The sequence below is a fragment of the Salarias fasciatus genome, chromosome 11 (genome assembly GCF_902148845.1).
Source record: "Salarias fasciatus chromosome 11, fSalaFa1.1, whole genome shotgun sequence".
Taxonomy (NCBI): Eukaryota; Metazoa; Chordata; class Actinopteri; order Blenniiformes; family Blenniidae; genus Salarias; species Salarias fasciatus.
This window is the reverse complement of record NC_043755.1, coordinates 23,817,532-23,829,891: the sequence shown is the minus strand read 5'-3', so window position 1 is coordinate 23,829,891 and position 12,360 is coordinate 23,817,532. Positions and strand designations below refer to the sequence as shown.

The following is a 12,360-nucleotide window of genomic DNA, read 5'->3' as shown; positions in this document are numbered from 1 at the left end:
CAGACTCTTCCAGGAATTCAATAAAGCCTTTAAAGCTTCAGTCAGTAGAGTGAAGCAGATGGTTGAGCTTCTCAGTGGCGTCTTCTCTGACCTTCAGCATGGCAAACTAGCCTGAGCGTGGCTAACCATAAGCTAGTAGACAACAGCCAGCACCTAGCAGCAAGTAGTTAGCAGCTAGCAGCCAGCAGCCAGTAGCTAGCAGCTAGCAGCCAGCAGCAGCAGCGTGTTTGGTCAAAGTTAACATCCAAGCGTTGCTCATGTGGCTGTGGAAATACCAGTTCAAAGTTTAGCCAATGAATGATCTGCACCCATAATAACTGCACTGAAGATGTTGGCGTTTCTCTGCTCCGTCGCCGCTGCGTTCGGCCCTGCTAAGGCATGTCTGACACCTGAAACGCTCCCACAGGTGGGCCGTGGAACAGAGCGTGAACGTGGGCCTGAAGCTCGACTCTGAAGGGAACAGCTGTTCTGGGCTTCCCGCCGTGCAGCGGCGCCGAAGGGCTGCAGGGGAAGGAGCCGGCGTAGCATCCAGAGAAACATCTGTCAGTTCCCCCAGGCGCCGCGCCGCGTCGCTTCACGCCACGCGCTCAGAAAACAGGCCGGCTCACATTTTACAGCGGCGCCGGGCGGAATCCAGAGACGCCTCTACTGAACGTGTTGAGTGACGCTGTACCAGCTGGGGTTGGCGTGGGCGGGAAGCCATTATGTTTTATGACAGGTTGGTGATGATCGGTCATGAGTGTGATGATAGGCTTGGATTAAACACCGACTCCTTTCCGACAGGCTGTGGGTTACATAACTCATACAGTAGGACTCCACTTCGAAACCTGGAACCGATGTGACAATATTTGAAAACCGCTGCAGCCACAATCCTGGAAAAGTCCAGAAGAAGAAGAGAACCGAGTGCCTGAACCTTCTGACAGTCCGTCCCTGTGCTAACGCCTCCCAGCTGGCTCACAGTTTACAGGTGGCTCAACGGTTGGCTTCAGTTCATGTTCCCACTAAACAGTTTGATTGCTGATCATAAAGACTTTACAGCTTTGGGTGAGCCTGGCGTTGAACCGTCACACTCTGAGAGAGGAAACCTGAGGATGGACTCACTCGACGATGGCCTCCCGGTCGGCGATGTCGCCCAGCACCATGCGCTGGATGATGCTGTTGTGCTCCTCCTCGGACAGGTTCTTGTGGGACACCAGGGGCGTGTTGTACTTGGTGGCCGGGGACGGGTCGACGCCCTGCAGCCAGGCGTGGCCCTCGATCTCCTCCAGGGAGGCTCGTCGCTTGGGGTCCCTCTGAAGCATCCGGTCGATGAGACTGAAGAGAAGGGAGAGCGGGTTCAGGGCGGGATGAACAGACACCGATACCGGTCAGACGCTGCACCGAGTATTCATGCATTCATTCAGCTGACAGAGGCTTAGCGACGACCTCTGACCCTCCCCAGAGGGCATCAGCTGTGCCCGGATGTTATATCCACAGCAGATGACTTGGACCTGCTGGTTCTCCAGCGCCCTGAGGACTCCTCCTGCTCCACCACCTGCCCCCTCCGCCTGAAGGAGCACACCTCTCAGGACGATGCTGTCAGAACCACGGAGTGTGGGAGGCGAGACCCTGAAGCCGTCCAGACACCTGCAGGCTCCCCGTCACCGGCGATCTGCGTCCAAACGCTCCCCTTCAGTCTGAATCTGCCGTTTTCACCGAGTTCATCTCAAACGCAGAGCAGGAAGCAAACACCTGTCAGCTCTAATATAAAGCTTCTGCACTGCACGGCTGCAACCACTGAGGCTGAATTTGTTTTTGACTACAGTGCGGTCTAGTTGAACTGTTCATTGACTCACCACCTCCTCAAAGAAACTACTGTGAATACATCGAGACCACTGCAGACTGGAAACCAGACCGGAGCTGCGGTTCAGAGATTCTCTGATTTAGATGTTGAACTCTCTGTAATCCAGAAGCTCGTCTTTTTCTCTGCTTCTAAAACAGCATCTTGAATGACAGTGAGAAAATCCACACAGCAACAAGCTCCGCGATGAATCCTTTGATTTATTTTATCATATCAATCCTCTCTGGGGAAACTCACCGACTCCGTCATAATGCTGTGGCTGATTGGTGACAGGATGAATCAGGAAGGTTTCAGTTTGGGATGGAAGCGTTAGCACAGCTGTGAGGATGAACCAAGACTTTACACATCAGCAAATTCAGTCCCCGTATCAGCTCAGTGCTAGCATGGCGCTACGAGCTAATGCTGCTTGGACTGTGACGACATGAACACCAGCCTGAAGCTCTGCAAGAAGAAAGAAATTCTGAGGCTGGAGGAGCGCCGCTCCGCCCTGACTCTACTGCAGCGGTCAGACCACAGGTCAGCAAACTCAGCTCAGTAATATTTCAGGTTCAATTCTAACTAACCTCCTCAAAGAATTCCATTTGTGAGTGACGTCTGAGCTGAACGCTTCCTCTGAGGCAGCCTGCTTTGACGTTACCGTCAAATGAACATCCACCATAACCTTCCAGCCTGAAACACTCTGCGCTTCATCTACTCAAAATCAAAGACTGGTTTAATGAGGAGGCTGCATCGTTATGAACTACACAACGCAAATGACCGTCAACATCACCGCATGTTTCCTGAATGTCGAGCTGAGCTCCTGACAGCAGGAGGACAGAGAAGAAGAGCAGCGACGGTGAGCAGCTGTCCAGCTTTATCTATAGTACTGGAACTATATGATGATGATGAGGAGGAGGAGGAGGAGGAGGAGGAGGAGCCCAGCCGGTGAATAATTCATGAATAGATGTGAGTAAATGGGTTTTGGTGAGTCAACAGAGAAAACATGGAGACGTGGCTGATGAGCTGATCGGCTGGTCCTGAGAGAGGGGACCGCTTTAATGCTGAAATATCCAAAAGTTGACTCAAAATGTTAAAAAATGCAGAAGATATTATCACCACCTTAAAGGAGTCAATACAGAGGAAAGTTTTCAAAAACAGCCTGAATGTGAACATTAAAAATGGTGAGAATAACTTAAAAAAATAAAAATAACAGGGGATAAGTCACGGGACAGTGGTGATTAATAAAGTGGTGATATTTTGAAAAGCTTGAAAATTTTAAGAAAATTTAAAATGTTGAGAAAATAAACTTTATGTTCAAAAAAGGTAAAAAGCCAAAATAAAAAAGTAAATGCTGATAATGGAAACAATACAGTGAACAAAACCAAAGCCTGGATGCTGTGATGCCAAAGCGTCACGACGTCTGTTGATACGGAGCAGTCGGCGTCTGGGAGGCCTCGGCCCGGCGGACCGGTCCTGGAGGGGCGAAGGCGCCGCTCTGCTCAGGAATCCACACCAGACTCTGGACGGAGAGCGGCGGGGGAAAAACACGAGACGCTGTCCTCTGAAGTCCGGCCCATCAGATCCTCACAGCTGCTGCAGCTCAGCACCTCCGTCCAGACGTCTCTCCCTCCGCTCCGAGGAGATCAGCGTTTATTTCCTGTGTCTAAAAATACCGTCGGACTGTGGAGGCAGAGAATCGGCATCGGAGCGGCCTCTTCAAGACTGATCTGTTCTGATGGACCTGAACGATCCTATGTTGGGAGGAAACCCAGATTCCAAGCAGTTTCCAGTCCAGATGAAGGCAACAAACAAAACGTCAAGGCGCCTCGTCGACCTGGAGAGAATCACCAGGAGCTCCCAACCGGAGGAGCTGGAGAAGAGACACGAAGAACTGTTTCTGAAAGAACCCCTGGTCAGGAGAGTTGGAAAGAAATCTCAGTTCATGAACTCTAAACTGTGTGGAGTTTGCATGTTCTCCCTGTTCTCTCCTGGTTAACATGGTTATACAACTGCTGAGAGGCTGCAGAACACAGAGATGGACGGACGGGTGGACGGATGGACGGATGGACGGACGGATAGACGGGTGGGTGATGGACAGATATGATGTTAACCTTTGACACCAGCCGGATAAAGACGGGTTCTGCTTGGTTTTACACTCTTTCATTCAGAGACTGACGTTCTGAAAACCGTCTCCGTCCCCCGCCCCCCCCGCCGCTGGAGGACGGGACTGGGACACGGCGGGACAGAGAGGACGGGTCACTCACTCTTTGCAGGCGGAGGAGACGTGAGGCGGGACGGTGTATTTACAGTCCATGATCATGGTGAGCGTCTCGCTGTCGTTGGCCTCCTGGAACGGCGGCTGTCCACACACCAGCATGAAGAGGATCACACCCAGACTCCAGATGTCTGCGGGACACACACACACACACACACACACACACACACACACACACACACACACACACACACACACACACACACACAGGAAGACATGAGAGCTGCTGGATGGTCAGCAGGGTCAGGAGCTGAGAGCGTTGGCGTGACGGATGACAGTACAGGAAGCCAGGCCCCGCCTCCCCGGCATGTTGCTAACCCACCGGCTAAACACACTCATGCTCCACGCAGTCACCTGTAATATCCGTGTGTGTGTGTGTGTGAGAGAGAGAGAGAGAGAGAGAGAACAGTACAATACATGTCAAGCCGGTGTGTGTGTCCATTCGAGTAAGCTTGTTAGTCGCACCCAGGGAAAGCAAACTATCAGCATGAAGCGCACGCACGCACACGCACACGCACACGCACACACACACACACACACACACACACACACACACACACACACACACACACACACACACACACACACACACACACACACACACACAGGTTCAACGTGAGGTCGTATCACACTGAAATGAGTTGGAACCCGTTTATTATGCAAATATCCGATACATAAATACAGCGGAGCCGCAGGAACAGCAGGCTTTATTACAGCCTGGTCGTCTCACAGCTAACCTGGTTTTAATAGGATGTAACACACTGCCTGCACCACACTGGATATCACACCCCAATGACAATATTTCAAGTCAACAGTTTCCCGTTTACGTGACGACACTGAACATGATGCCCGTTTTCATGGAAATGACAGAAACAGTAAAAACACCGTGGCGAGCAGGCGGGAAACGAGCTGTGGCTGCTGGTGTTCAGGTGCATCTGATGAAGGCGGGACTAACATGATGCTGCATAACAGTCGCTGGCCGTGTCGGCCGAGCAGGTCCAGGTGTGTGATCGCATCCGGGGAGGAATCGGCTGATTTCAAACACATCAGCGTCCCAGCATGTCCCAGAAAAACACGCACACCTTTCAGAGTCAATGTGCAACACTCCCAGAGCCAGCTCGCTCACTCTGGAGGGGCAGAAACACACACACGCACACACACGTCACAGAGATTTCAGTTAATATTGGCACGTCTGAAGTAATTACCACGATGAGGATTTTTAAGTGACTTTCTAATTAAGCTCAAACGCTCAGATGCCCTCAATAGTTAATGGTTTGGCAGAATGAGGCTCTGACGGAGAGAAAAAGGCCTGAATAAGCATAATGAGGACTTTTCAGAGAGATTATAAAATGCTTTTAGCTCGCAGGCGGCCTGCAGCAGCAGCGCACGCTCATTTGGAAGAGAACCATATTTAGACGTGGCGGTGCGGGGCTGGTATCAGCGCTGCAGGACTTGGCCCGGGGCCGAGCGGCTCTGCGTGGAATCACAGCCAACAGTCGGGCCCATTCTGAACCGAGGAGGCCGCTTCATTACCGGTCACTTCGAGGGAACGGAGATACGTTTCTCCATCAGTCAGCACTAACAGGCCGGGCGCTACACACACTCCACACACTCCACTCAGACTGTCAGCTTTAAAAGTTCAGTCTCCACTTCTGAAAGTCAGCAAAAGCAGATTCATCTCCGAGAGTTGGTCCAATTAAAGGAAAGGCCTGGTGCAAAAGAAAGCAAAAGGAGCAGGACTCCATGAAGAGCTTTCTGCGGCTGAACACACACACGCTGCTGAGGTGTGTGTGTTTACAGCTCCTCTATGGGTGGACGGGCCTGATTACACACTTTCAAGTGGAAACAGAAAACTCCTGCTTCTTAAATCCGCTCCTGGTTTGAAAGCGAGGACTGTGCTCAGTTCACGGCTTTCAGCACTGTTGAAACTGACTGAGGGTTTCCTTCACACTGCTTCCTGAAAGCTGCTGTGCTTGTAGCCGATTGGCTGATAACTGAACCGGACTGGACATGGAGTCACGGGCCACACTTTAATGACGGCTCACACTGAACCAGCGAGCCTGCAGGCCGTCCGTCCTCTGGCTCTGGGCTGGAACTCGGCAGAGCTCTGAGAGGGACTCGTGGAACTGATTGCAAGGTTTAATGTGTTTGGTTTGGGTTTTAATAACGTCCCACAAATTCAATCTCAGGGCGCACCTGTGCTCCGGGTGGCCTCGTCCTCCGGGTCTGAGCCACACTGAGGAGAGCTCAAAAGTAACTAAGTAATTCTTCATCAGCAAGTATGAACACAGAAAACTCCTCAAGAGTTTGTTCCACAGTATTCTGGCAGTGAGAGCTAATCCAGTGCTTCTGGCACTGAAATGTAACGAAGTACTGCACCCAAAATGAACCAAACAAGGCCGGCTTGTGCTTCTCGGTGGGGAAATCAGCCTGATTTCATGTTGTGCAGGAGGTTTGGCTGTAAAATCTGGTGCAAACTGACGTGAGTTTCCTCTGTTTGGCTCGTCTGGAGTGTTTGGTGTGGCTCGTCAGTGTTCGGCTGCTGAAATATTAACAAGACGTGGACGCAGAGAAAGGTTGGCCCGGCTTGACGTCGGTGTAGCAGCCTGCGGTTCAATGTACCAATTAGGCCTCCTCAGGGTGTTGACACAGGGCGGATCAGACCGCTGCTGCTGTCTGCCTGGGGGAGGCTGCTGTATCTGCATGGACATGCTACGGCGGGAGATCAGCGGTGTTTGTTTCCTGAAAAGCCAGCGTGACATCGAACAATGAGCGCATCGCAAGAAATAGACATTGAAAATAGCACTGAAAACAACTTCATGATGAGGAAGCTGTTAAATTCCTGCTTCTTAAAGAAGGTTCCTTCAGTCTTCCGTGGCGGGAAAAGGAGGATCTTTTTGTTTTGGTCTGTTGTCGAGACAAACCAAGACTACTTCAGCTGCAGCTGATGGAGTCGCCATTTTCTTGTTGTATTAAAATCCAAAACTTTTAAAATAATTATCAACAGAAAAATGAAAAAGCACTCATTAACTGTCTATGGATCTGTGAAACGGCGTGGGTTTGTCACTGCGGTAACAGTCCAACCCGTCCCTGTTCAGGTTTACAGTGTGTTGCTCTCTGCAGGTGTGTCAACAGCACCCACTAGTGGAACGACATGAAAACAGCATCATTTCTGGGGTTTCTGTTTAAAAGGACGTGGTGTTTAAAACACTGAGGTGTGAGCACGAAAGTTTTCTGAAGCCAAAGAGCTAAAGCGATTAGTTCTCACTTGAAACGTCATGAAAATGGGGCTAGAGGAACTGGACTGCACTATTCACTCTGAAACAGCAGAAACTGGAGCAGGAGCAGGATGCTGGTTAGCCCAGGTTCTACGGAGCTCATTGACGACGTTTCTATTCTGATCAACACTAATCAGAAGGTCCTTCAAAGCCCATCGAGCTCAATGACAGGAAACATGGAAACCAACCAGGATCTGTTCGATGACACCAAGTACAGCCCTTATCCTTCAGAAACCCTGTTTGTTTTCACATGGCTGCTGATGATCACTGTGTATTCCACGAAGCAGGAAGAAAGATGTGAAGCTCTTCAGTTTCAGTTTCAAACTGCTCCAGAGGGAAGAGTCCACTAACATCCTCTCGATCCCAGCAGCCTCCTTCATGTCTTCTTAATGTTATGTGGAGTACCAATACGAGAAAGTCTGGCTCGGGGGCAATCCAGGGAGGACAAAAATAAAACAATACCTAAAGACGGTCTGGGTCACAGCGGAGCCACGTAGTGCACGTGTTCATTCTATTCTACGGTCTGAGCAGCTTCTAGCAGTGAGATTAACTTTGTTTTCGCTGGTTTCCTGCAGGGGGAAGATTTCTCAGTCATCAGCAGCTTGTTAGACATCACAGGAGGACCTGCTGTTGGTCTCAGCCCTTACTCACCAGGAGAGTTCCAACTCTTCCTCTACAGACTCAACAGCGTGTCTTCCTGTCTGCTCAGGTGACTTCAACCACGTCACCACCGCCTCCACACTCAGAGATAATGGGATGAATGTATTTTATATTGTGTTCTAGCAGTGGCAGGGGGCAGGAACGGTTTCTGGGTTCTTCCAGCCAGAGGAGCCGTTGCTGCCCGGAGGCGTCGCGCTGCGGCGGCGGTCCTCGCTCTACCTGTTCTGCAGTGCAAGGCTCAATCATCAAACACATGCAACGACAGAACAGCTGGAAAACCCGGCGGCACACACCGTACCCTGTAGACATGAGTCCATGTCAGAGAAGGCCAGGAGACATGGCTGCAGTGCTGCAAATGCAGCGATGTTAAGAGCTTCTCGTCCTCTGGCAGTAAGACAAAGCCAGCAGCGGGACGACAACAAGAGTCATCACACTGTAACTGGAGGAGCCGTTCAAACTCTTCAAGAATGTTTAGAAGCCTGTAGACTGCATGCAGCATTCTGTTTTTACTGACTGGATCTTAGTCTGTGTCTCTGAGGCTGAAGCTACTTCCCAGCAGAACGACAGTCAGCTCTTCATGATGGTGCAGAAGAGAAACGAGCAGAGAGACACTCCAGGATTCAAACCTCTTCAAAAATGAAAGCAGGAAGCGTGCAGAATGTGGTGAGAGGATGAGACTGTTTTCAGTTGCTACTTGAAAACGTCCAGAGAGCCACTGAAAGACAGGTATCAGAGGAACTGCTGAAGACTCCCTGTAATGACTCCCTGTGGGTCAGGGACGTCCCTCTGCAAGAAATACATGTTGGAATTTTCATACCTTAAATATTGATTCTGACACAAAAAGCATTTAAAGTCCTCAAAGTATGACGTCTCTGTCTGTCATGTTTAAAGTGCTTGGGCACGGTGAACACCGCAACAATGTGAATATAGCAAAGAAAAAAGAACAAGTCAAGAGACTGGGACATTTTTCAACATAATAAAAAGAAAACAGGAAATAGGGGCAGATCGCCGGCATCCGTCGTTATTTGTCATGGCCACGCCCACAACTCAGTGAAAACAGTGTATTCCCAGGCAGAAAGCAGCACGAGCAGCGCCGCCAAAAATAGACTCAGCGCAAACAGGAAAACGCAGCAGAAAATACCACACGGCTCCCAGCGCAGCGCAGCTACCACACCAGCACGGCTCGACGGAAACCAGCTGAGCACGCGCGGCGAGCGGCAGGAAGAGCCGAGCCGAGCGGCGAGCGAAGCAGCCGGGGTCACGGTGGCACCTCCAGACAATCCCAACCGCCCCGCTGCCAGACCCGCCGCTGGAGGCCGCACAGTCCGGCTCAGCAAGGCTCAAGGGAAAAGGAAAAACCTGTGCGGCCTTTCGGCGGCTGCTCTGGCAGAGTACGGTTCTGCACGGAAGCATCGTTTATTCAGCGGCAGTGTTGTGAAAGTTGATTAGTTTTTCATTGACAATCAACCAGCAACACATCGTGCAGCTCCAATACCCAGAGTTCCATCTGGACTGTTCTTTAATCAAACAGTCTCAATGAGACGAGCATCAGTCTGATGTTAATGACATCTTGAGGAAATGTGGTCACGCACGCACGCACGCACGCACGCACAAAATCATTTCACACAGACTCGATGCTGACAAACATCTTCACACTGGTTTCATCATTTTACTGCTGCAGGAGTCCATAAGTGGACAAAACACTCCTGTTGGCGGACAGGACGACACCAACATGTGCAGAGCTGTCAGCCTGAAGAGCACTCAGTCACACACACACTCACACTCAGTCAGATGCACACACACTCGCATGTGCTCAACACATCAGTATAAATGGTGCTGTCAGAGACAGGCGGAGGAGGGAGGAAGAGAGCACTCAGGGTGACAGCACAGTCTGCTGAGGATCTCTGTCTACACACACACACACACACACTCTTATTAACCACAGCAGCCCTGCGTGTGATGGAGTCCAGCTGAACTTACAGTGGAAACACTTCACTGAAACGTCTCCCTGAGCTGTCGGACACTGAACAGCAGGTCTCCTGCAGGCATGGCGCGCAGAACCAAGCGGAAGGCCCCGTTTCCATGGCGACGGCGTCCGTTGACACAATGACAGCGTCCGTTTACACGACAACGGTGTCCACTGACACGACCACGGTGTCCGTCCGTTTCCAGGACGACGGCGTGCGTTTGCTCCCATGGTTCATGTTCACTGTGAACCGGTCTCTGCAGGCCTGGCCGTGTGGCTTCATCGCCAGCTTTCAACATGTCGCAGAAACGCTGAAAACGACGCCGTTTTCCTGTGGGATCATGAGCAGAAGCTGTTTTTATGTAATAAAACCTGTATGCGCACACAGAGAAGAGCCCACAGTGAACACCGACGCTCCGCTGTCCGGGTCCACTCAGCAGAGGAAACGCTCGCTGGGTTTTACAGCCGCGGCGTTTCGACGTCTCGCAGCCCGACAGCAGCATCACACCGGCTGCCAAGCAGCAGGTTTCCTCCTGATAAACGCTGACGTTACATAACTTTACGAGCAGGCTGACTCATCCCGCTCAAACACAAACAGTATTTGTGTACCGTAGGAGCCGCCGGGGCTAAAAGCAGCAGCAGAAAGTGAGAACGAGCGTCGGCGAGTGAGACGAGCTAAACTGAGACGCCGCTTTGTTGGTTTTTTTTATCTTCCTTCCGTTGGTGACGGAGTCGGCCTGACGCACACTTCCAGGGTCTCTTTCTGTCATTCGCTCGATTTCAGCGTGTTTGGACAACAGCGGGACGCGTCTCCACCGCGGCGCAGGCAGCCAGGGAGCCGCCGGGGAACCGGCTCGCTGCACTAATGAGCCTCCTGCAGCAGCAGGAACCAACGAGCACAATCAGAGTGTAGAAAGAGTCTGGGGCCGCCGGTGTGTGACAGCAGTGTGTGGTGGAGTCTTCTCATATTCCACATGTCGTCTTCAGGGCCGCCAGCTGGCAGCTCTGGTTTCACTCCATGCTGATGAGCAAGGCAGCGTTTACATGCCGACGTTTTCAAGTGAAAACAAAACTTTCTTTGCATTTCAGATGTCTGTTCAAACAGACGAAGCCACCAAATATGAAACTTTACGACAGCAGCTCCCACGGCGGAACTTCTAGAAAACACATCTTTCACTCAACCTTCTGAAAACGATGCGTTTTCACTTGAAATGTCGTGAAAACGGAGCCGGCTGAAGTTTAATCGTACTGAAATCAAATATGATGGAACGCAGAGGAGCCAAACATGGATTCCTCTGAACCTGCCGCTGATCTGTTCGGTTGAAGTAGAGTAAAAATAAAAAATGAAAATGAAAGTACGTCTCGTTTCTATCTTTGCTTCTGGAGGTCGAACCATTTCAGTCACGGTGCAACAGGGAAACCCAGACGTGACCTGCAGTCAGACAGCAGCTTCCTCAGTACTGCTGCAATAACCGGAGACTCAGCCATCCTGTGGAGGAGTGTTTCCCAAAACACACAACACACACCGTGATGAAAGGATCCTTTCTCTCCTGGTGTGTTTCTTCCAGCGACTGAAGAGACGGAGCTCATCGACGCTCAGCAGGAAAACTGCTGCTTTTAAGGGCCAAAACAACCTGAGAACGAAGCAGGGAACATGTGGGATTACTGAGTGACTGAGAGGAGGAGAGGCTGAATGTGGATGAGAGACGGATGGATCTCTCTCTCTCTCTCTCTCTCTCTCTCTCTCTCTTCCATTAGCATGGTGGCTGCAGGTGTTTCTCCACTGCCTTAATATGGAGGAAACTCCACAACTCCTCACACATCACTGGCAGTTGTAAGAGTGGAGCAAACCACCAGATGTCCTCTCAGACTACAGGTCTCCACGGCTCATATCCTAATGTCAGAAATGCCCAGAGCCAGAAGATTCCTCCATCGACAGGAAACCGGTCTGAAGTGAGTTAAACCACTCCAGCTGACGCTGTGTGATTATTAAAAATGACAGGATGAAAGCCAGCTTTCTGAAAGGCTCAGACTGAGTCACTGATGATCGTTTAAAACCAAAACTCAATTTTCTCAGCTTCTTTTCAGTACCGTATCAAATTAAACCTCTCTTCATTCCTGAGGTACACTAACTTACCTTCACAAAAATCTAATAAACTCCATTTTAAAACAAATCTCACAAAATAAACTCTGAAGAAAGATCATGATGTTTCACTGGGTCTGGTCTGGAAGAGCTATAAACAGCTCCAGACCCTCCTGGGACCTGCTGCCAGGAGCAGGTCAAACACCCTGACCCCTCAGTGACCCTGACCCCGCAGTGACCCTCGGCCAGCAAAGCTGCTCTCAACAACTGCTGTCAGCG

General features: G+C 50.8%; 2 protein-coding genes across 2 annotated transcripts in view; both read right to left on the bottom strand.

The window, feature by feature from the left end:
• LOC115396421 (zinc finger protein 271-like) overlaps positions 1–12,360 on the bottom strand; it is a 374,023-nt gene that overhangs the window by 248,901 nt on the left and 112,762 nt on the right. The window lies entirely within an intron of this gene.
• LOC115396412 (SNF-related serine/threonine-protein kinase-like) overlaps positions 1–12,360 on the bottom strand; it is a 29,745-nt gene that overhangs the window by 5,835 nt on the left and 11,550 nt on the right. Inside the window, 2 exon segments of the mRNA XM_030102286.1 lie at positions 1,102–1,314; positions 4,084–4,225. Of these exon segments, the coding sequence (XP_029958146.1) occupies positions 1,102–1,314; positions 4,084–4,225 (355 nt within the window).